The following is a 25,906-nucleotide window of genomic DNA, read 5'->3' as shown; positions in this document are numbered from 1 at the left end:
TGTGTAGGTTTTTCCATTGCACCCTGTCCCCAGCATGTGCACACTGCCCCTCTGTCTCAAGAGACCCTTCCCTTCTGTCACTTGGCTGGTGAAAGTCTCATTTTCAGTCACTTCTAATGCATCTGCCTCTGTGAGACCCTCAGTTCTTCCACAACATCTTACATATGGTTTTTAAAATGTTTATTATTTTGAGAGCGCATGCGGACAGGGGAGGGGCAGAGAGAGAGGGAGACAGAGAATCCCAAGCAGGCTCTGCGCCGTCAGCACGAAGCCTGACTCGGGGCTTGAACTCAGAAACCGTGAGATCATGACCTGAGCTGAAATAAAGAGTCAATGCTCAACCGGCTGAGCCACCTAGGCGCCCCTGAAGATCACGGGCATAGCACACCTGACTTTCTAGCAGCATTATGGGTGCCTGGAGTGGAAGCACTGCACGTTCTTCATCAGTGGATGGGTGGATAAGCAAATGTGGTCCGTCCACACAGTGGGGTATTCCAGCCTTAACAAGGAAGCAAATTCTGACACGGCAAGAACGTCGAGGACATTATGCTAAATGAAATCAGCTCGAGGGCAAAATAGGACAGAGCCTGTGATGCGAGATTCCTAGCCTGCTCTGATCCACAGACACAAACAGTAGAGAGATGGGTGCCAGGGGCTTCGGGGGCAGTCAGTGGGCAGTTAGTGTCTCATGGTGACAGAGTTTGAGTTTTGCAAGGCAAGAAGGATTCTGGAGATTGCACGACCGTGTGAGTGTATGTAACACCCCTGAAGTGTACATACACCTAAGAAATGGGCTGGTAAATTTTGTGTTCTGTGCATTTTACCACAAAAACATAAAATTAAAGCATAAAAGGTAGCACTTGCAGCCTGCTGTGCCACTTGGGGTCTGTATCTCACAGTACCCTGAGGCTGCTTCAGGCCAGGGAACATCCTATTTTCATCTTTGTTCCCCCAGAAAACGGCATCCTGCAGGGCACACAGTGGGTGCTGAGGGTCTGCTGGCTGGGACGGGAGGGAGTAACGTGCAGGTGTGAAGCAACCAGTGTCAAAAACATACTTCCCAGCCAGCTCCTGCAAGCGACCCCGCACCTAGATGTGTTAGATATCTGAAGAACTATTCTTTCAAGCTCCTTCTACCACAGACCCGTTGAGTGGACTGTAGCCATAATGTGATGATTATACCCTTGCGACACGGAAGAAGAAATGTTGAACTTAATGCCCAAATGATATCCAGGGAGCAGCTGTAGTAAATCACATGGCAAAAGCTGGCTCCTGATTATTTCCGGCCTGAATGCAGGTGAGGAGAGGGCTGCTGTGCCGAGAAACATTAACTGTAGCTCTTGATGAAGTTCTGTCCCTGTGAGCACCGTCAAGGATGTTTGCTGGCTCACAGCGTGTCCATCAGATGGCATGTTCTAAACGTAATTCTGTTAATCTGCATGCATCTTAAATTTCTCTTGAAGCCATAAATTATGAATCACCTAAGAAACTGTAGTACAACTTAGAAACATAACAGATTTGTATTTTTTGGTCTTTACCCCCAAATCATAGGATTCTCTGAGATTCTCAATGTTGGGGGTAGGGATCGAATTTGGAGATAGTTGCAATAATGCCAATAACTTTTGTGTCTTGGTCCACTGGTGGTGTCGCCTTCAGCTCCGTTTATGTCATTGGTGATCATATCCAGGCTGCAGAGTCACGAAGTGACTTCACTGCCTGTGTAGGTCCCAGGTCTCATTTCCTCCCCACCCACCCCAGCATTTAGGGACACCACTGCCCCCGTCCTTTGGGGTTGCGTTTGATCGGGAGAGGCTGTTGTGGGGTCGACGATGTGGGAATGTGCCAACACAGCAGAAGCAGTGCTTTATTCTTCCAGCTTTTTCCTCTACTGTCCAGATTCCCCGGAGTTCTAATAAACAGGAAAATGTAATAGGTAGTAAACAGGTTTCTAATTAATGGAAGAAATAACAAGTAAAAATAAAGAGCCCAAATGAGGTAAATAGCACCCGAGGCTTCCTGGTTAGATTCTAAACACTGGCTGCATTTTTCATTTAGATGATTTTGTGGTTGATTTGATCATTTTAAAGAGTACTGGGCCATTTTAAAGCATTTTCCAGCTCTAGAAGTAGATTGATTTTGGTTATTTTTTTTTTCTTGCTCAGACCTATTACTTGGATAATACATTTTTACAGATGTGTACTAGACCTTGCTATAACGTGCAAAAATATTAGTTTCCTACATTTTCTTCTTTTTTACATAATATTTTTTCAAGAACCCCTCCCCTCACTCCAGCTTGCCTCCCTTCCCCTGCTGACTTCTTAATTCCTTGCTATCCAGGCTGTGGTACCTGTGTCACCTGGGAGCTTCTTGGAAATGCTGACTTTCAGGCCCACCCAGACCTCTTGTCTCTGAATTGCCTTGGAACAAGGCACCACCCTGGTAAAGTCCTCTCTCCCACAGGCAGTTGTGGATGACTCTAACTCATGATTTCTAGGAAATATCCTTTGACAGTTTGAAATTGGGCTCATGAATTATCCCACCCCCTGTGACTGAGCATGACACTCTAGAAAGTTCTATGCTACCACCCTGCTGATTTATTTACTTTTCTACTCTGCAAGTCATGAATTTACATTAGAATTTAATTCTCTATGACTCCAGGTTTAAGCATGCATTTGCCTTTTCAGTGTAGTCTGGCTGCCTCATAGACAACATTCCTTTTTCTCTGTGGCTTCCCCATATCCTCCTACAGGGATTTGGGTCTAGAGTCGGAGACAGCCCAGTGTAGCAATATATCTAAGGCCCTTTCACCACCCAGTGGGATGAAAAATTAGCCTCACTGCCCCAAGCAGGACACTAGGTCTGTCTGGCCTGTTGGCCAGGTGCTCTGTGTTCTTCTCCTAGCTTCAGCCGTAGGTGCCTGTTCTTCCTGTTGACAAGTAGCCCACCTGACCACAGGTACCACCTCTTTGCTCAGAGCTGTGGGCTCTTTTGTCCACTCACCACAGTATATTCCCCTGTATCCACTTCATGCTCTAAATATCAGGTGATGGGATCTGTGGGGTAGGCCAGTTCCTTGCTGGCAGCCACACCTCTCCCCACTTTCTTCGGGCCAGGCAGAGGGACATAACGAGGTGCCAGGCCATCCACGTGATGAAGAGGCCATCAGCAGAATGGACAAGGAACAGGCAGAAATGGGTTTGAGTCTGTCCTGCCCCGTTTGGACTCTGTTACTTCAGGCAGGCTAATTAACCTTACTAAGCCTCTGTCTTCTCTTTTGCAAAATGAAAGTCATAGGTCCTCTAGGGTTGTGCGCCTCCAACAAGATGAGACGCCCAGCACCAAAACCAGCACAAAACAAATGCTCGGACGATGATCGTGTAGAATGGCCATAACCAGTTTTGATGTGTAAGTTGTTGTCTGCAACAACTGAAAATGAGGGCATGGCCATTTGAGTTAGTATTTATGGTTATAGGATCTGTTTGCCACGTCTGTCTTCCCTGTCCGGCTTATCCTGTACCTCAACACTATGGCGATAGATTTTCCATAAGTTTCTCCATCCTGACTTAAACACCTCAGTTCTGTACAAAATGCCCATTTGGCACAGGACACCGCATGCAATACAAAGAATACAAAGCTGAATCCGTTTCAGATCCCAGTAGAAGAAAGTCCAGTAGAAGAAAGGAGGTTGTATAAAAATGGCTACTAAATAAGCTAGAAGGCGGTCAGAGTTTTTATTGAAGTTTAGAAAAAGATGACCTACCTCTTCTGGGTGGGAGGAGCCCACATGAAGGAACAGGAGGAGCATTTCTGAGGTATTAGGCACTTGAGGTAGACTTGGTGACATGTGGGTAGGATCTCAGCAGGTGGAAAGCATGGGAAGGGCGTCCGGGCTGGTGGGACCAGCGTAAGCAGAGGCGTGATGCCTTGATCCAGCGAGTGAAGAGCATTTGAGGGAATGAATTACCAGGTGTGTAGCACACACTCTCACGTTTCATCTTCACGACCTTCCGGGTCACCCCAAGGGAGCCAACTCGTGGAGGTTAAGGACAGAGAGTCAGTTGGAACACTCCCGTAGAAGGGACTTCCTGGGACCGCATGACAGGCAGGGAGCTGCCCTGTAGAAGCTCATTCTGAGAGGAGGGCACCCGTGATCCACGGTGGGAAGAGGCAGGGGAGAGGGAGCCAGTAGCCACCCTGTTCCCTTAGCAGGTCGTAATGGCGAAAGTGAGTCCGCTGTTTGGAATCAGACTGATGTGGATTAAAACAAAGCTGTCATGCCCAGGTGCGTGAATGCACAGAGAAAACAGGTGGGGGCCAAAACTGGTGTCCTGTTTCTGGAGGGTAGTTTGGCAGTACTTGACAGCCTCCTTTGAAAGTGCTTATACCTGTTTCTCAGCAATTCCACATCTGAGAGTTTATCTCCAGGAAGTAATTAGGGCTGTTTTCAGAGATTTGGCTTCAAGGATATTTAACACAGAGTTACTACTTACAATCGCAACATATTGGACACAGCCTGAATGTCCCCAAATGGAGGGTTTGTTAAATAAATGATCGCATATACGGTAATATTATATGGCCATTAAAATATTTTCTTGAAATACTAAGTGAAAACATTACTACAATATGTTCACATTAATCTCATTTTGTGTAAATATACGAGCTTGTATCTTAACATATGCATACACTTAATTCCAGACAGAAAATACATCCTCTAAAGAATGGTTTTAAATCAAAGTGTTAGGGTTATGACTAGTATTTATTAAGTTTCTGCATTCATTTGCACTGATTATGGTCAAGAAAAGAGTTTTGTTTTCTAAAAGGTAATGCAGAGGTCCCTGGGTGGCTCAGTCAGTTGAATGTCCGACCCTCGATTTTGGCTCAGGTCATGATCCCAAGGTCCTGGGATCGAGCCCCACATCTGGCTCCTGGAGCCTCCTTAAGATTCTCCCTCTCTCTCTCCTTCTGCCCCTCTCCCCTGCTCGCGTGCACGCTCTCTCTCAAAAAAACTAAATCAAGGTAACACAGCCTTGCACTCAGGTCAGGGACTGAATCATAAAACATTGTGGAGGTAGCATCTTTAGGGCTTGATACCATGCGGGACTAGGAGAAAGCTGGAAAAGGAAGGTGAATGTGTTGAGCCCATGAGCCCAGGAAAGAAGTCATGAGATTAAAATGGAGAAGTTGGAAAAAGCAGCTATTTTGAGTGGGAAATTGTGTGTTAATCATGTTGCATTTGATCTAGAAGAGATCTCCGTTGAGAACACGGAGAAATACACAGAAGCCATGTTATGTCTAGACTAGTATACTAGGACCTACCCATGTGTAGAAAATGACTCCTCTGTGAAATATAGATTAGGACCTACCGTAAGGTACAAAATGGCTATAAAGATTATAAAATTTGGTGAAGCCACTTTCCTTGTGTTTATCTCTTATTTGATCTAGAAAGAGAACTTGATCTAGATCTGATCTAGAAATGTCTAACGTGCTGGTGTGGTTGTCAGGAACCAGCCTCAGCCTAGTTGGGAAAACATATGGGGATAGTTGCAAATCAGCTAAAATAAGAGTATCTTCAAGTATTTCTTTGGTTTTGAGAATGTAAACTAACTGATATTGGTGATATTCTCCGTGGGAAATTTCCTTTTATGTAATACACCTCTTATGTAATACAACCTCTTGGTGAACTGTGAAAGACACAGGCTATGGTTTTGATGACTGGAGAGTAGAGGGAAATAGCCAGAACCAGGTTTTCTTTGAATTTCCTGTTTGTTTTTACCCTCACTTGAGTTTGGAGACCACAGACCTGTGGTTGTGGGCAGGCCTCTGCCCCCCTCTCATATCCCAGCCCTTTACCAAAAGTCTACAAATGTTCCAGTTTGCACAGATGGATCAGTTTTAGTTGTGATGATAGCACGGGAACATCCACACGTTCTCAGAGACACAATTCTTGCCTGTATCTTGATACCTGTTGATTTACATTTGAGAACACGGAGAAATACACAGAAGCACACAGAAGCCATGTATGTCTAGACTAGTATACTAGGACCTACCCATGTTCAGAAAATGACCCATCTGTGAAATATAAACTAGGACCTACCGTAAGGTATAAAGTGGCTATGAAGATTATAAAATTTGGTGAAGCCACTTTTCCTAACGTTTATCTCTATAAAAGTAGACTCGCTCTTGAAATGCCATCAGTGATCGTTGTGTAAGTTAAGCTTTAAAACTTGGGAAGTACTCAAATGAGATAATATGTAAAGTTCCCAGCATAGAATCAGTGCTCAGAAAGTTATTCTCTGTTGAAAGTTGTGAGTTTTAAAAATTTACAAATGTTTGAAAGCCTGTCCTGTGCCCTTCATTGATTCCAGATACCTGGATGAGATGATATCATCTCTTGGGAAGCTCCCACCAGGGAATTTGTAGTTGGGCAAGCTCTTTGGTTTTAAAAAAAAAAAAAAAAAAAGAAGCAAAAAAAAAAAAAAAAAAAAACACAACAGTTTCGGCATATAGGTTTAAATGCACACAGCTGAAAACAAATTTTGTGCAATACAGTTTCGTTCCTGACTGGCATTTTGCCTGCTTTATATTGATTCTTTGATCTTATTGTCAGTGTATTTAATTTCCTTGTGCTTTGGTTCTAATAACCAGACTGATACTGGACACGTATTTTTCCCAAGGGGGTAATTGTGAGTATTAATTACTTTGTAAAATGCCTTTTGAACTGGTCAGATGAAAGGCCCCATATAAATAGCAAATGTTATTTGTGTTGTTGTTGTTGATGATGATCTCATTATGGGTATTTCAGCTACTGGCTACTGTTTTTTAAGACACTGAGACTTGCATTTTAAAATGTTAAGATGTTTCCTTTTGAGACAGAATGTAATCAGGTGTTTAATAGCCAGAAATGATTTGGTTGTTCTACCAAATAATAATTATATCACCTCTTATGTAATAGAATTCTGGGAAAATGATTACCTGTTTATGTATTGCTTCTGACTTGTTGACAAACTAAAATTATCCAAGAAATTCTCAAGGTTCAAAATAACCAGACACTAGGAATAAAGCTAATTTTGAAACTTACTTATCAACCACTTAGTAGATTGCTGGGTTTTCACTGCTGGCAGGCTGATTGTGCTATTTTTAACTTTTCTTTAGACCAATGGATCTCAACCAGGGGCAGTTCCCCCACCCACCGAAGGGACACAAGGGACATTTGTTAATGTCTGACATTTTCGGTTGCCACAATCGGGAGGTGCTTTTGGTATCTAGTAGATAGAGCGCAGGGATAGCGACAGACATTTTACAATGTACAGGACAGCTCTCTACAACGAAGAATAATCCAGCCCAAAATGTCAACAGTGCCAAAGTTGAGAAACTCTTGGACTACATTCAATATAGAACTTCCTTAATCTGTCTTCAACAACCAGAGTTTCTCCTGATACATTGTGTTTTGTGACTTCTTAATCCCTCCTGGATCTCTTTACAGGTTGGCATTGTGGGAAGAACAGGAGCTGGAAAAAGTTCCCTCATCTCGGCCCTTTTTAGATTGTCAGAACCAGAAGGTAAAATTTGGATTGATAAGATCTTGACAACTGAAATTGGGCTCCATGACTTAAGGAAGAAAATGTCCATCATACCTCAGGTATACAAGTCAGAGCATCCTCACATGTCCTTTTTATAAGAGAACCTAAGTTTAATTGCTTTTACTTTTATTCCTTTTTTTTTTTTTAAGTTGAAGGATTGATCCTTTTGCCCCAATAGAACATATTTTTAACAGCAAGTATTTTCATCGGATACCAGGTTTTGTTTTTGGGCGCGTGCACGTGCATGTGTGTGTGATTTAATAACTTACCCGGTGAAATGTCTGGACTCTAACTTCCCCAAGTACCCCAGAGTTATCCACTGATAACCACATGATTCTGAAAAGAAAATGATGAATGATAGGTTTAGCTCCTGAGAGGCTTCTGTAGGGAAATGTGGATTTTAAATGTTTTAGTGGTAGACTTTTGCTGTAGGAAATGTAACTTCTCAAAGGTAATTCTCTCCATGGAGGGCTTTCTGTGAAACTGGTGGGCTTTGAGAATTACTGTGTATATGGATGCTTTGGGGAGACTTAGAATCTAGCCATTAGTAAATGATTGTAACCAGGAAGCAGTAGAGAATAGTGAGAAAAATACAGGACAAGGAATCCCATGTCTCTGGACCTCAGGTTTCTCTCCCACAAAAGGCATCTCCTGGAGCCGTTGTGAGGACTGGGTCAGTAGCTGTGGAGTGCTGCTCGCAGACCCAGGACCTGGCTGCTGTGATGATGGAGGGTGCAATTGACCATCTCTTTCTGGGCTTTGATTCTGTTCCCTTATTCTGCTTCTTAATAGAAGTATGACTTTCAGGAAATGTTTTAGTGATTGGATAATGCACAGTAGAAGCACCTTTCATTCCTTGTGGTCCATCATTTCAGTTTCAGTAAAAACTCAGAAGGTATTGGGAGCCTGGGTGGCTCAGTCAGTTGAGCATCTGACTTTGGCTCAGGTCACTATCTTGCCATCAGCGTGTTTGAGCCCTGCATCAGGCTCTGTGCTGACAGCTTGGAGCCTGCTTCAGATTCTGTGTCTCCCTCTCTCTCTCTCTCTCTCTGCCCCTCCCCTACTCATGCATGTGCACGCACACTCTCTTTCTCTCAAACATTAAAAAAATTTTTTTTTAAATCAGGATACTCCTTTCAGAACCACAATGAGATGCCATCTCATCCCCAATAGTCACTACTATCAATAAAACGGAAAACACTGGGGCACCTGGCTGGCTCAGTAGAGCATGTGACTCTTAATCTTGGGGTCATATGTTCAAGCTCCACCTTGGGTATAGAGACTACTTAAAAAAAAAAAAAAAAGAAAGGGAGGGAGGGAGAGAGGGAGGGAGGGAAGGGAAAGAAAACACCAAGTGCTTGGAAGTTAGTGGGAGAGTTTGAACCCTTGTTCATTGCTTGTGTGGGTATAAAATGAGGCCACTGTGGGAAACAACAGAGTTTCCTTAAAAATACAAAAATAGGATCACATAGGAATGATCATATAGAATGATCTCATCCTATTACCAACTCCACCTCTGATTTTGTAGCCAAAATCATCGAAAACAAATTCTAAGAGGTACTTGTACACCCATATTCATAGTAGTGGTATTCACAAGAGCGAAACTGTGTAAGTGGTCCAGATGTCCTTAGGTAGGTGAGTGGAGAAAGTGTGGTGTGTTCACACAGTGGACTATTATCCGGCCTGCAAAAGGAAGGAAATTCTGACATGAGCTAAGGCATAGATGAACTTTGACATTGTGCCAAGTGAAAGAAACCAGTCACAAAAGGACAAATACCCTAGGATTCCACTCCCATGAAGTACTTAAGCAGTCAGTTTCCTGGAGACAGGAAGTAGAATGGTGGTCGCCAGGGGCTAGAGGGAGGGATGGAGAGTTAGTGTTTAATGGGTACAGAGTTTGGAATTATAAAGAAGAATTGTGGACCTACACAGTGATGTGAATGCATTTTAATACCACCGAATTGGTCACTTAAAAATGATTAAAGTGGTAAATTTTGTGTTATGTGTACTTTAGCACAATTAAAAAATTTTTAATAACTCTCCTATCCCTGATGCTTCTATGCTTTTTCTTTTTTTTAATTGAAGAATAATTGACATACAGTATTAGATTCAGGTGTATAACACTGTGACTCGGTACTTACATACATTATGAAATGGTCCTCACGGTACATCTGGTGACCTTTTTTCCACCTGTCACCTTGTCATCATCTTCATCTATTTTATCCATTCGGAAAAAAGAAATTTGTTTTTTAAAATATCCCTTTCAGGAAAAATGGAAAGAAATTTGCAGCACTTTCAACCCCTATATTTAAAGATTTCCTCTGGCTGTTAGATTCATGACTTCGTGACTACAGTAGAAAGTAAATGAGTTGAAATTCCCAAGTTTTGTATTTCGGTTGTACCTATCTCTGAAATGGGCCAAACGAGATTAGTGAGCAGAAACAATGGGCGTGCCTGTAAAGTACTTTCATGTCCTTGGATGAAAGGACCTAGGAACACGTCCCGTGTTATTTTTAATGCTTCTTAATAAGAAATGGTTGTATGCTTGTGTACATAAAAGAACTGTATAAATAAAGAAATAACGTTGGATGTTTCTTGGCTCTGCCAGTAATGTTTTGGAAGCACATCTGAGCAAAGACTAAATACACCTTGACATCACCACAGGTTTTGGTCCTCTTCCATAACTTCCCACCCTACTTTGGAGCATGCTGTAGGTGCATACTCTGGAGAGCATGCTTACAAAACAGTACTAAGCTTTGTACCCATGGAGATAATGATCACCAACCATTGTAAACACACAACCTTTCATTTTTCACTTTGTGTGCCTTTGTCTCTAAGGGGCAATGTTTGTTAATTAAAGAGAGTCTAGAGAGACCGTGTAATGTGTAAAGGGTCCCAGGGTATCTTCTAGGAGGCAGCCAGGATAGAATCTTTAAGATCACATGACCCACATTTTTATTCCGGCCCTGTCTCAGGACTGTGTGAGTGACCCTGATGACATCACTTGGCCTCCGAGCTCCAGTGTCCTCATCCTTAAGCCAGGTCTAGTAATTGATGCTTCACAGATTTGTCATGAAGATTTAACCGGATGAGAAAACGTCTGTGGCCCAATGCCTTGCTCTTAGAAATGCTTAGGAAATAGTAACTATTTTTACTAAGGATCAGGGCACTAGTCTTTTGGGTGTTCTGGTTACTTATGTAAAAGTAAGTAACAGGTTCTGGAAGGACTTTGCTCTTTAATTTCTATTTATGTTTTTGTGATCCTTGGTGATTTCCTTTACATCTGTTGCTTATCACACAAACCAGATTATTTCTATAAACTTAAAAGAGTGAAACAAAAGTGTGCACAATAAGAATTCGAGGGTAAAGTGTAACAGAAACCTATCAGCGTTCTTCTCGCAAGGAGCAAGAGAGAACATCACTTTGTTTTCTGGCCTCCCTCCCACCTGCTCTTTCCCGACCACCGCTCTGTACCCCACTGATACGCTGCAGTGCCCCCTGAAGACCCTGGCATCCTTTCTCCACTCCCCCCACATGCTCGCTTTTTTCTAGCTCTTCTGGAGGCTGTGTCTCCAATTTCTGTTGCTCCTGTGCTTGTTTTAATCCCAGATGAGTTACACAAGTGTGAATAACTCCTAATATTTATGGAATCCTTCACATATTTGAGCCTCTTTCCCTACTGTCTCCGCCTTCATCCTCACAATTACATGGTTATCTTCATCTGACCCATTTAAAAATTGAGGCACAATGAGTTTAACCCACTTTACGAGCATGTGGCAGAGCCAGGGTTCCTGTTTATGTCAGGGATGTTCTCGGGCAGGTAACCGCTCCTCCAGGGACCAGAACACATTGGTGACTGCAGTCCCCCCTACAACTGCTGTGTATCACAATTCTGTGGGCACACCCATGCAGACACAAATATTCCACAAAACACGATTACTCTTAGTGCTCTGTACTCTACTTGCTATTATATCCATTCTGTTCTAGTTCATAGAAAAGACAAAATGGTCATGAGGCACAGAATTGATTTCATGATCCGTTGGCTGCACCTGCAGTTTGAAAACCACGTTCCCTCACTGTTCCCTGCTTGGCTGGGCTCCTGATACATGTTAGCCCCATACCTCGAACCCTGGTGGTGGTCCTGATTCTCACAGCAGCCCTACAGGGTTAGCCCTGTTTTCCAGTGAGGAAACAAAGGCTGCTGGATACAGTTAACTCAAGGCACACTCAGCACTAAAAGAAAATCAATTTAGGAAAAGGGGTTAATTCCCTTACGTGTCATGGGCTAGCGTCAGGAGAAGATACTCGAAATCTTACCTTGCTAGAGCTGAGAGCCCTCCTCTCTTGACAGTGTGACTGGCTGCAGAGGTGGGAACAGCTGTTGGCCTGGTCCCTTAAAGGACGACTTCCACCACTCTTTCCACCAAAATGAATAGGAAACCGTTTCCTTGTGTCTCAACACCCTGATTTAGGGAACTAGGGAGTTTGGAGCTGTCTCTGCAGAGCAGAATGAAGGCATGTTGCTTGGAGTTCCCGGTTTAGGTGAGCCAGGTCGGCGCCCTGTTCCCTGGCTCTGTCTCGCTGTGATTCTGGCTGCAGCGGTAAGCTTCCGTGGCGGCCCCGCGCTGCCAGGCTCGTCTCAGTCACTGCTGACCACGCCATCAGAGATCAGAACTGGAAGAGGTGTGATAGCAGCCAGGGCCGTCGTGGGAACGGGAGGCAAGGGAGCGGTGGGGATAGTTGGGGGCCAGTCCCGCAGGGAACTTGGGAAAACACCGTATTCTTTGAATGTACTCCTTGATTTGTACAATTTATGGAGGAAGTAAAACATGAAAGTGCTTTCTAAATAATTTTACAAACAGAATGGGTAGCCAAAATGGACACTTCGTGTGCGCTCCTTTGCGCTTCCTTTGCGTCTTTAAATAGTTAAACGCATTCCCCAAAGAGAATAGCAAGATGAGATTATATTTAGGGAATAACTTACTTATCTGAAAGGATCTGGAAAAAACGGATTTCAAAACTTTTTTGGATGGATTCTCTACATCTAAGGCCCCTTTCCTTTTGGCACCAAGAAAATGTTTTCAGTTGAAAAGTGATTCCATGCAAATTCATTATTTACGATTGCACCCCAAGGGTTGGCACAGATCAACAGCTATCATCTTCATCGTGATTAAACAGATTCGCTTTCTATATTTAATAGACTTTTTAAAATCAAAGCAAAACCTAGATATTTTTTAAGCAGTCCACTGTGCTCCTTTGGTATTTCTATTCCCTGGGTTATCCTCAGTGGGTTGGAAAAGGCTAAGAGAAGCTGCCTCTTTAAGACTTCTTCATTATTACCTGGTTTTCTTTTCTCTCTTTTTTTTTTTTTCTTCCCTTGTTGAGAACAAAACTCAGAGAGAGAGAAGAGGTGGGTATGCTGTTACTAGTAAAGAAATACAACTGGATTCTAGCCTAATGGAGTCGGCCTTTTGTTTCTGACACTGAAGTCTTCATTAAAGCCCTTGGAACTGCTCCCCAGAGCTCCTGACCTTTCTGTATCGAAAGAGGACTTTACACGACTTAAATTCTTTTTCCTTTGTCGGCAAACAATGTTCTTTTCTTCTGAATATGGATGATGATCGGTTCATTCAGGGGCTACAGGATTTAAAAAAAAAAGGAAATCAAGATTTAAAGCTACTTCAGGTGATTGTCTCATTCTTGCAACTGGGAGACGAGCTGCCCTTAATAAAGGTCCTCGGCTCAGAAATGAAAATGTAGCTGTCAGGACGCATGGAACCAGCAGCCGCTCTGGGGGATATATTTTAGTAGAGGGCGGTTTCCTGGTTGGGGGCTGGAGTGATTAGGGTACAGTAAAGTGTTGTGCTTTCTCTGCCTGGTTTGTAACCACTTGTATGGTTTTTGTCTTGGACCAGGGTCGTTTTAAGCTTCTGAAGGTTAGTGGGTAGGGTTTCTTTTTGGGATAATGAGAGGTTTGTCTTCCAGTAGCATACACAAAAGGGCTAACAAGACCGTGGTTCTCAGTCTCCCCGTTGTGCTGAGGGATTATCAATTTACTACGCCAAATGCTTTGATTCAGAGGTGGCCATTTTGGGTCACATGGCTGATACGAACTTGTGGTATGTTTGTAACAAAGGAAAAAAATTGCTGAACATGGCACAAAAGATAAAAAGAAAAAAAAAGTCAACTTGAAACTGATAAAAAAAAAAAAAAAAACAACAACCAGGTTTGATACTAATGTTTCAGTTAAAATATTACCCCAAACAAAAACATTGGTTTACCTAACCATAGCATGCCAGCTAACTCTTATTAAATGAGGTTTAATTGTGTACCTTCAGAAAAATATATACTTAGGCTAATATATTTAGTGTATATGTTTACATGAAGGTTGTATGTCCTGCCATAAATCTCTGCACTGAAATGTTCTGCCTGCAAACATTTTTTACAACACTTATTCATTATAAGATTAGTTTATTAACTTCAGTTGCTTGGAGGTGGGTACTTTAAATAATAGTATCTATCAGAAATGATAATTAATTTGACCCTTATCTGCTCTTGCAGTGTGTGTCTCCTGTGAATACTTTTATCACCTTTTGAAGATAATATAGTGGTTTCTTACTTGGCAAGTGGATAAAAGCGGAATAGATAGAAACCAAAACGAGCACCATGCATAAAGCACACAGGCATGGTAAAAGAGACACTGTTAACAAATTGCCTGCTGCTTTTAAAGAAAAAGGCAGCTTCATTCAGCTAATCTTTTAATAAATCATTCTCTTCATTCAAGTTTTGATCGAAATTGTGCTCATTTTGAAATACATCTTTGGCATGTCATAGCAAAAAATATTCTAGTTTACTGAACTACTTTGTTCTAATAGCTGCTAACTAAACATGAGCAGTCGCCTACTGTATCCCTTTAGGTTGACTGTATGGATTTAAGTGGGGACCCTTCTTGCATTGGGAAATGCTGAAAATGTAACTTTTTCTATTTATGATAGCAGTGACTTGCTGATAATTAGCAGGGCCTCCTTAAGGCGTACAGATAGCTGAGGTCTCTGTCTAAAACTCAGCATAAAGTTGCTGCAGGCTCAGCATCAGAGTGAGCAACTTAGATCTCGGCAACAAATCCCACATTAGTGCCCCAGTCTTTGGAGAGATGGATCCATTTCAGGAACTTTCCCAAAGAGAAAAAGGTGAAGGGGGTGACGAGAGGGACCCTTCCTGTTAATGAAGTAGGCGATCGAACTTTAAACGTGTGCTCCTGTGCCTGTCCTGTTGAACCACCCAAACCGTGGCTCCCAAATGGGCAGATACAGGGCCTTTTCATCGTTTCACAAAGGAAGAAAGGTCTGTGTTTTAACAACAAGGCAGTTTTTTGGTAGGTGAGCTTAGGTGACACTTCCATAGAGTGTACTTTGAAAGCCTGGTGGACACTTTTTCCTAGACTTCTTACCGGATGTGCATTTGCGCTGTGACAGGCACATGAAGGCCAACAGGTCATGCAAACCTGGATAGGCTCGTGGTTGCTATGAGCAGAGACCACCTCCCACTTCTTTCACTGGCTTGAAGCCCATCCCTTAGCCTGTTCTCTTTCAGCCCCTTCATCTCCTTAACCACCAGTCCTCAGGGTCTCTCAGCTTGGGCCCCAGAGTGGATACTGCCCATGGTTCAGAGCCTTGGCGGGACGGGGCAGAGCATCAGGAAGTGAGGAGGGTTGGGTAGCAGCCCTCCCCCATTTGGCCCTGTCGTTTTTATAAACCTCAGAGAATCAGCTGGAGGAGGAGACGCATTGGCCTTGATGGACTCTTTGAGTTGATAATTACAAAGTAAGATCAAGTAGAATCTGAAGAATTTCTGAAGTAGGATGAATGAAGAATTTAAAATCCCAAATAGAATGATGATTATTCCCCTGACAAGGAACTCTTACTGTTGCTTAAATTGTTGTTCAGTCTTTGGTCCTAAGTTCGGTAGTTTTAGGGTAGACTATTTATTTATTTATGACGGTGAAAATTTTCTTTTATGAAGCTTTGCATATAAAATCGTGCCCCAAAATTAAAATAGTAGAAAGATAAAATAAGTATTGCAGTGGATAATAGGAAAAAGGGTGCTGTATTGGGTTGAATTGTGGTTCCTCCAAAGATATGTCCAAGTCCTAACCCCTGGTACCGTGGTCTTTGGAGGTGTAATTAAGTGAAGGATCTCAAGATTGACTGGGTGATGCGTATATCCCGTGATAAGTGTCCTTATAAGAAGAGGAGAAAAACACAGATGCAGCAGGGAGAAGGTTTATGAGAAAGTTAAGGGTGACTTTTAACTGGGGTCTTGGGATCGTGCAGTTCAGTAATTTATTTTTGAAACATTGAATGACCAGTGATTTTTCAGTGCTTTTGGGGCATTTTGGCCACTTACTTTATAAAAATGATGTGTCCTTTTTAAATGTCTTTCAATATTTGGAATTTGCCTTCAGGCATGCACATTTTTTGGTGGCACACGTCTCTGTCTTCTGCATCCATTTGTCCCTCCTCAGTCTTAAAATTGAGACCATAGGAAAAGTTGGTCCAGGAGGCTCTCTGAGTGTCATTCTTCTTCGCGGCTTGAGAAAAGTTTACCTTCTTAGTCCTCTCAGGCTTTTGAGAAGAGAGGAGGAATAGTCCAGCCCCAAGGTCAGGCAAGATTTGAGGCTGGCGATTCCCTCGAGCCGTGCTTGGATGCCTGTGGAAGAGTCCAATCTTCTCTGATTCCCCCATCTGTGTGCATCTCGGTGCTGTACCACCTCTAGTGTCTGCTGTCCGTGTTCTTACGGCCTGGGTTATCAGAGCCTTCCAGAAGAAAACGTTAATGGCCTACCTAAGGTTATGCACCAGATTCTCTCCTGAAACCCAGAAGGAGGCATATATTGCAAGAGTAATTTAATTGTGGCTCCTCCTGAAGCACATGAATAGGAAGAGCTATTTAAATTAAAATCATTTTATTATGACGCACGTCACAATGGGTTTCAGGTTATCCTCCCCTTGCAGTTAATAACGAGGTTCTGTGAGGCATGTAATCCTGATGCACAGACAAGATAATGTGGGGATTAGCTGATGCAAAACCATAGGCATCTCCTCGAGAATAAAGGCGCCACTGGGCCCATTAGTTTACATTCTCTTTGGACAAAAAACAGGATGTCCCCTTTGCACATGGGGACAGATTCCCAATCCAAGAAAACTCTTCTACCAAAGGAGGAAATATCCTGGCTTCTTCATCAGTGCAAATGGGAACATACTTGAGAGTTTGCTTTGAGTCACAAAGGTCAACTAATCGTCCTGTTGGTGTTTTCCAGTGTCACACCAGGATTGATAATAAACTCACATCTCTTGATGTAAAGCCCCTCAAATCCTTGTTTTTCCTGTTTAAGCAGATATTACTAGGAAAGCATTTTCAAAAACCAAACCTTCATTTCTCTTGTTCAGTTTCTTCTTATAATACGACACACTTCAGCAGTTTCTTCTGTTAGTGTTCAGTGGTCCGAAAGACACTGGGGGTCAAACTTTGTAGGATGGAAAATTAATAGATATACTATTTTGTAAACAGGCATCTGCAACCTTCGTGTTAACGATTATAGTGAATTCTGGGTTTTATATTTTAATTGTTTTGGAATTTAGCATCGAAATAAAATGAAAAGAGGCTACAGTAATAACATTCACTATTCTGGAATATTTAGGAACCTGTTTTATTCACTGGAACAATGAGGAAAAATCTGGATCCCTTTAATGAACATACGGACGAGGAACTGTGGAGTGCCTTAACAGAGGTAACTTATAAAATGCAATTATTTTAAACTCGTTACCATCAGTATATATGTACGTACTTCTGGAACATTGCAGGTAGTTACTGGGAACTTAACTGGTTTAACTGACTGTCGACCACCCAGGAGAATATTGATGATGTGGATATACTTAAAATGTATGTATTGATGATGATGCGAACCAAAAATGAAGTGTCTCATGTTTTCACGGTTAACTTTCTTCCTAGAATGCAAAGCAACTAGATACGTATCTTACTTGTCTTCAGCAAAGCTTGAGGTTATATTTATGGATTCAAGTTTTGGTGGCCAGTTAGCCTGCAACGTATATTTCACTTCTCTGTTCTTAGGGGGCACCCACTAAATAGAGACAATCATAGTTTTTCATTATTAACTGAAAGATAAATGAGCTCATCCTAATGAAATGCTTTGAAGTTTTATAAGAAAGTGTTTGTAAAGGTAAATAATACAGCTAGAATGTGTAATAATTATTTTTGACAAATGTGTCATTTTAATGCTACTGAGTAAATGTAGGTAACAGGACCCGGGAACTTTTGCTAAGTTTTTATACTGATATATTCATCTCTAGAAGATTTTCTATTACTTGTGCAGTGTTTCCATTTGGACCATCTCTTTGAAATTCCCTGCCCTTGCATGGAAGGGCATAGAAGGATATCGGCTGTTAAGATGCTGTTGGTTTGTATATTTTAACACTAATCGTTCTGTGTATTTGCCCTCATTCTGCAATTGATTCCAAGCTCCCGGAAGTCAGAAACCACATCATACTTCCAAATCTTGGACTTCTAATCCCTCATGGGACCTAGCTTAGTCTTTTGCTTTTAAAAAGTCAGCCCTTAAGGGGCACCTGGGTGGTTCCGTCAGTTCAGTGTCCAACTCTTGATTTTGGCTCAGGTCACGATCTCACAACTGTGTGCCGACACCGTGGAGCCTGCTTGAGATTCTCTCTCCCTTTCACTCTGCTCCTTTCCTGTTCTGTCCCTCTCTCTCAAAAATAAATAAACAAACATTTAAAAAGTACCTAATAAATAGGTACTAAATATTTGATCTTTTCTTTTTGGGAACGTGTGGCTTGTTTCTTTTTAAAAAAAATCTCTCACAGATCCCAGTGACTGATCACTCACATTGTGGTTGTTTTGCCTCAGTGTGTTTGTCATTTAGTGTCACCCTTCCAGGGAACACTTTGAAATCTTTCAGTTTATAGGTGCGCTGTGACTGTGAGCGGGGAGAGTTGGAAGCTTGACGGTTTCCTGCCAGTAATTCTGGTTTCTGAAGGCATGTCAGTGCTGAGTCTTTACACACCCACCCTGCTTTCCAGTAACTGAAGGGATTTTATTTGCCTAAATTGGGCCGAATACTTCACCTTGTCCTTCCTACTTGAAAGCACTTGATCTCTGATTTCAGTTAAGTTTGTGAGTCTTTCTCCAGTGAAATTCTAGAAGAGGAGGTGTGTAGAGCAACAGTCAGCCATCAAACCTAGGGAAAAATAGGACGATCCACTGCTCTTGAACTCCTGTGATAAACTTAATGGTGTAATTGTGGCACACCTCAATAAAACAGGAATTACTGGCAAATCATTTTTCTCTTTGTTTCAGAGCTTGAGATCTCTCCTCATAGATTCCCAGATAGTAAAATTACTCTAGAAACACATTGTCCCAGGACCATGAAGAAATGTTAATTAGGAGACAAACCATATAAAATCTTAGAACTTTGATCATCACTTGTATTTCATCTTCTTTCTTCTGCCAAAATTAAAATAAAATTTAGTAGCCTGCTAGAATTCTAAAAGTGATGTGTTGCAAGTGGTAATGGTAAGATTTACCTTTATTTTCAACTGCATTTGGAACTTCCTATAAATAGGAATAAACATGATGGTTTAACAAAGTGAAGTGGGTGGTTTTCGTGTGTTGCTTATGCAGCTGACCTCATTGCTTTGGCGCTACCTCTCAGAGTGAGAAGTCATGGAACATGTACCTGATGAAGGCACCAAAACATAAACCTTGCTTATTTGGAGAGTAATGATAAGTGATTTTTTTTTCTTTTCCTCTTTGACTTTTCTGAATTCTCCAGATTTTCTCTCATGCACCTTATTGCTTTTATCATCTGGATCATACTCCTGGCAGATGAAATGCAATAGACCTTTCACAGTCATTGTAAGGGTTTCATGAGCCTGCTCAGGGAGGTTGGGATCATTCTGTAGTAGGTCAGGGACTCTTCACCTGGATTCCTTAGAATCTCCAGGCCTTTACACTATGGAATAAGAATCTTCCCTAAAAATTGTACCCATGGTGTAGTGTATGTGCATTTACCTGGAGAGACGCCATACAGAGGATTCAGCATACAAGTCTAGTGCCATTCAGATTCTTCTGGATTTATCCTATTCAGTCTACCCATCGTCTCCGTGGCTTGCTGCGTCCCTTTACATCTGAACCTGAGCATCATAACCAGTCCTGCTCTTTAACAGATGGCAGGAGACCTGGTATCTTTGGCAGCTCCCTATAAGGTGGCTGAACGCCCTGGTCATCTGGTCTACAAGTGATGCCAAACTGGAAACTGGAACCCAAGTTCACAGGGTCGGCTTGAGAGCCAGTAAGAGAGCACTACTATTTTCTCTTCTTTAAGAACTTGAATTAAAAGGAAAAGATGCTTTTTTTTTTAAAAAGTCTTATTAGCTGTGTTTTCTCCTCCTCTCTGGATGAGTTGGGTGTTCAGAAGGGAGACAGTTGGCCATCTCATCCAGGCTCTTTTTTCATATATTGACAAATAGCCATAAACCAAAGAAAGTTCATTAGAAATTAGTAGCAGTAAGGGCACTTGCAAAGCACCAGCAGTTCCTAAATATAAGTAATGACTAGAAATGAAGCAGTTTATTAGTCAAGGGGCAAAAGATCATACCAGATAAAACTCAGAAATTCAGCGGTATGTTACTTCTTTAAAAAAAAAACAAAACAGCTTTAATACTGGGATATGTGACCAAGAATATGGTACGTTGGGGCACCTGGGTGGCTCATTTGGTTAGGCATCCATCTCTTGATTTCGACTCGGGTCATGATCTCACGGTTCATGGGTTCAAGCCCTGCATCAGGTTCTTCGTTGACGGTGTGGAGCCTGCTTGGCATTCTGTCTCCCTCTCTCTCTGCCCCTCCCCTGCTCACGCTGTCTCTCTCTCTCTCTCTCTCTCTCTCTCTCTCTCTTTCTCTTTCAAAATAAATGAACAAACATTAAAAAAATTTTGTTTTAAAGAATATGGTACATCATGTCAGAACTGTGGAGAAACCATCTAGTTACATTCAACACTGATGGTATCTCTATTAGAATACAGGTACATCTCATTACACAGGAAGCCAAGACCAAGAACTCTGAGCATCAGCAGTGTATACATGGGGAAATGTAATTCAGGTCTTGCTTTCCTGGCATGTTGCATTTGCAGTTTCCCCTGGGCCATGTATTTTGGTCAATGGGCTCCCCCTTTACTTCATTTACTCTTGGCTTTGTTCTAGCAAAAGCCCTTGTCCACCTGTTGATTGCATTTCAGTGTCTCTCTTCTCTTTCTAGCCCGCATCAGCCTTTCTTCTTTGAAAAGTCAGAAAGTTCCACGGAACGTGGAGATCATTGGACATCTGTGTTAACCTCCTGTGAGGGTGCTGGCACCTGGTGGATTCAGTACACGTAGTATATGATGATGGAAATGGGTGTCTTATAAATTCAGTTTATTATTTTCAATTTTGCTGTAATTAATTATTTTCCTAAGCTTAAAAATCTGAAGTACTCTATACTAAGTCATTTTGAATACCATTATTTGACCTGTTTTCCTTAAACTATAATTTTTTTAATTAAATGCTTTGTACATTTTAAAATATTTCTTAATATTTATTTTTGAGAGAGAGAGAGAGAGACAGAGCATGAGTAAAGGCAGAGAGAGAGGGAGACACAGAATCCGAAGCAGGCTCCAGGCTCTGAGTTGTCAATACAGAGCCTGACGTGAGGCTTGAACTCATAAAAACTGTGAGATCATGACCTGAGCCGAAGTTGGATGCTTAACCAACTGAGCCACCCAAGCGCCCCATATGCTTTGTACATTTTAAAGTACAACATTATGATATCTTGAAGGTACATAGTTGTAAAGAATACATTTCTTTTACAGTGACATTTAGTAAGAAAATAGTATTGTATAGATAATCTATATGGATATATTTTCCAATTTTTATTAAGAACACATGTCACAAAATGGGATACACTTGTGGCTTCTTTCACACATCCAACAAGTACCCTTCAAGACTTTTTAGAGAGGCATCCTTATAGATTCTAGAACCCCTCCAGTCATTAAAAGGGACAGTAACTTGGAGTAAATCTCAGGGAGAAGATGAAAAATAAAGCCAATGCATATGTAATCAAGCTTCTGTGCTGATATAGGTGAAGAAGAAAAATAAAGCAGAACATGAAGGGATGGATGGTAACTGACCACATTATGGATAGATGATACCTATTGATCTCTTAGTTTGTATCAAACACTGTTGGAAACCCTACACATACTGACTCATTTTATATTCCAACGTTAGAAGGTAGACACCTTTGGAATTATTACAGTTTTATTTAAAGGTCAAGAAGTTAAGATAGAGAAAGTTCAGGAACTTGCCCAGTTGGCAGTACTCATGCCTAGGCAGTCTGGCTTCAAGGTCCCAATTTTTTATTTAAAAAATTTCAGGGGCACCTGGGTGGCTCAGGTCATGACGTCACAGTTCATGAGATCGAGCCCCATGTCACTGACAGCACAGAGCCTGCTTGAGATTCTCTTTCTCAAAAATAAACTTCCCCACTCGTGTGCGCACTCTCTCTCAATAACCTTTAAAATAAAATAAAAAATGTTAAATCGCAAGAAAGTAGAAGTAATAGTATCATGAACACACATGTACCCTTCACCTAGATTCACTGGTTAATATATTGCCACATTTGCTTCCTCTTTTCTGCAGTCTCTGTGGTGCTCAACTGCTGGAAAACAAATTGCAGAAATTTTCATTATAAGTTGCAATTCACCCTTAGATACATAAATATATACCTTATAAGATTAAGGACATCCTCCTACATAATCCTTATCTCACTCAAATGGAACGGTAATATTCTACTATCAGATAGGTTTTCAGATTCTCCAGTTGTAACTCCCACTTCCTGTGTTCTGCCTCTCTCGCCTTTTTCTCGGTTCTAGTACTTAATTATAACTTGACTGTGTGAAAACACTACAGAGGGCCTTCATGTTTGTATCATTCTTATAATCAACCCTGATTCATAAATGAAGAAATGTGTGTCTCAGAAAAGCCTGTTTTCTGGGAAACCTGTTTATTCTTCTTCAGGCAGATATGGGCAACCCAAAAGAGGATCAAAAACCAGACTAGTGGTGAGCTGTCATCTGAGTCAGGAGCAAGCATGAGGTTCTTTCTTCAAAGTCAGGCTTATACAAGTATTACAAAAGTCAGCTCAGAAGGCAGAGCTGATAAAAGCCTTGGTCAGTTCCATCACCTGGGCTATAGATTGATGAATGGGTGTCATAAAAAGAATCACCCATGAGCCCTCCTACTTGTAGTGGAAGAGGTTGACTAAAGGGACATCTTCCACTTCATAATTCTCAGTGCAAGGACTGGCCCCCACCACCCAGATCTTCCTCTTTAGATTTTATGTACCTTTCATGCTAATGCTGGGTACCAATACTGTATTTAATCCTAACTCACATTGCCCATTTCTGGGGATTGGACTTTGATCAAAAGCACAATAATCCCATTCACAGAAGTACTTTCAGCATTTAGGATGTTGTAAAAACACTGCTCACTCACCCTTGTGTTTTGTCATTTGACATTGTAGTTCTGTGTCCCTGCTTATTGGCCATCACCCTTTCATCCGTTGGTCTCTTAATTTGAAACGTATTTACTCTCTGTTCTTTAACTCCCTAGTGGAGCCTGAGTTTGGTCTTGTTAAAATTTTCCCAAATGAGTATTCATTGAGCTGAGCTCTACCACTGTGTGGTTTCAGTTTATCTTTGGTGTTTTAAAATAAAAGTTTGTTTTTTGGAACTTACAGTTTTATGAAGATAGATTAATATAAGCACTATCTAAACTCATAGTCTGGGGGAAATAAGATGTGATGTTGTGCCCTATTTTTCATGAGTTTTCATTCACTGCAAAACATTTACGAGATTGAAGTAAATGAACTTGACTGGTCTAGCAGAATGGATTAAATTTGGGAAAGAGCCATCCCCCAAATAGGTTCCAGATTTGCTAATATATGAGCTGTGGTTTGCCATTGTTTGAATTTTTTTTTTTAATTTTAAAACCTTCCAAAATGGTAAAGTACTGACAAGATTATACCTTTAGAGAACCTTGCTTCTTGCAATAATTAAAATTTTTTTTTCTTCTCTTTAGTGTACTAACTCCTATACAAAATGTATTTTGGGAAGCTTGACTCAACCGTAACAATCCTTTTAACTTTTTTTTTTTTTTTAATTTTTTTTTTCAACGTTTATTTATTTTTGGGACAGAGAGAGACAGAGCATGAATGGGGGAGGGGCAGAGAGAGAGGGAGACACAGAATCGGAAACTGGCTCCAGGCTCTGAGCCATCAGCCCAGAGCCTGACGCGGGGCTCGAACTCCCGGACTGCGAGATCGTGACCTGGCTGAAGTCGGACGCTTAACCGACTGTGCCACCCAGGCGCCCCTCCTTTTAACTTTTTTAAATGATTTTTTTTTTAACGTTTATTTATTTTTGAGACAGAGAGAGACAGAGCATGAACGGGGGAGGGTCAGAGAGAGGGAGACACAGAATCCAAAACAGGCTCCAGGCTCTGAGCTGTCAGCACAGAGCCTGACACGGGGCTCGAACTCACGGACCATGAGATCATGACCTGAGCCAAAGTCGGCCACTTAACTGACTGAGCCACCCAGGTGCCCCCTTTTAACTTTTTTAAATGTTTAGACTACATTGAGAAAAATGGCTTCATTTTTTGAGCGATTTCCTTAATTAATCCCAAGGGGGAGGTTCCTCGTGGGCATCATGTGGCAGGGATGGGGGACACTGAGATGATTTCTTTTCACGAACTTTATTGAGAAATAATTTTATATGCCAGAAAATCCCCTCATTATAAGTATGATTCAGTGATTTTGGTAAATTTGTAGTTAATCATCATAGCAATCCAGTGTTAGGACATTTCTGTCACCATCCCCAAATTCCCTCTTCTCTGTTTACAGTTAACCCTCTGCCCCAAGCAACCACTGTTTTTTGCTTTTTGTCTTTGTAAATTCTTTGTTACCTTTTATCTAAAAATTATGAAGGAACATTATTAATTATTCCATATTTTACTTTTCTTTGAGAATAGCATTATTTAACATAGTACATATTTCTCAATGCATGAACAGATGGTGCCTGCTGATGGCAACAGAGAAGAGTCTTGATTCCCATTAAGCTTGTGCTCCTGGGGCACCTGAGTGGTTCAGTCGGTTGGGCTTCTGACTCTTGGTCTCAGCACAGATCATGATCTCACAGTTTGTGAGTTTGAACCCCACTCCGGGCTCTGTGTTGACAGTAGGAAGCCTGCTTGGGATTCTCTCTGTCTCTGCTCCTCTCTCTGTCTCTACCCTGCTTGCGGGTTCTCTCTCTCTCTCTCAAAATAAATAAACCTAAATTTTTAAAAAAATAAAACAAAATAATTAAAAATAAACAGGGGCACCTGGGTGGCTCAGACAGTTAGCATCCAACTTCAGCTCAGGTCATGATCTCACAGTCTGTGAGTTCGAGCCCCGTGTCGGGCTCTGTGCTGACAGCACAGAGCCTGGAGCCTGCTTTAGATTCTGTGTCTCCCTCTCTGCTCCTCCCCTGCTCATGCTCTGTCTCTCTTTGTCTCAAAAATAAATAAAAACATTAAAAACAATTTTTTTAAATAAAATAAAAGAAATAAAAAAATCCATGTGCTCCTAAGTCAGAGAATAGTTCTGGCCTGAGTTGACACAACCATCTTTAAGTAGACAGTAATTAGAAGTAACTCTCCCATTCACGTGACTGGACATATAAGATGTGTAAGAAGAACTAGAACTTCAGAGCTCTTGTATCTAGTGGGCTTGTCTATGTCAGTACTACTTTGTTTAGAAAGAAGTCCTTCTTTCTGCATCCACAGGTGCAGCTTAAAGAATGCATCGAAGATCTTCCTGGCAAATTGGACACCCAATTAGCAGAATCAGGATCGAACTTCAGTGTCGGACAGAGGCAGTTGGTATGCCTCGCGAGAGCCATCCTCAGGAAAAATCGAATATTGATCATTGATGAAGCAACGGCGAATGTGGATGTGAGGTACAGAACTGGGGCCCATGAACCTTGGAATCCAAACTTTAAATGTGTAAATGGGAAACATTTAATGATGCTGAGAAATGTTTCCAGGTACTCTCTTTGTCCCAAAGGTATCATTGGTAATGTTAATTTTGGAAAGCAGGAAGAAACCAAAAAGAAGTTATACGGTGATAACGATATTATTAGGCATCCTAAGACAGC

The 25,906-nt window shown here is 41.6% G+C and overlaps 1 protein-coding gene across 1 annotated transcript in view; it reads left to right on the top strand.

The window, feature by feature from the left end:
• ABCC4 (ATP binding cassette subfamily C member 4) overlaps positions 1–25,906 on the top strand; it is a 264,370-nt gene that overhangs the window by 215,381 nt on the left and 23,083 nt on the right. The window contains exons 26-28 of the mRNA XM_043581644.1: positions 7,484–7,639; positions 17,281–17,370; positions 25,536–25,708. Of these exons, the coding sequence (XP_043437579.1) occupies positions 7,484–7,639; positions 17,281–17,370; positions 25,536–25,708 (419 nt within the window). The remainder of the gene's footprint in view (positions 1–7,483; positions 7,640–17,280; positions 17,371–25,535; positions 25,709–25,906) is intronic.

Source organism: Prionailurus bengalensis, chromosome A1 (assembly GCF_016509475.1).
Source record: "Prionailurus bengalensis isolate Pbe53 chromosome A1, Fcat_Pben_1.1_paternal_pri, whole genome shotgun sequence".
In the NCBI taxonomy this organism is placed as follows: domain Eukaryota; kingdom Metazoa; phylum Chordata; class Mammalia; order Carnivora; family Felidae; genus Prionailurus; species Prionailurus bengalensis.
Note: the sequence above shows the minus strand (reverse complement) of the source record. Positions and strands in the feature narration are given on the sequence as shown.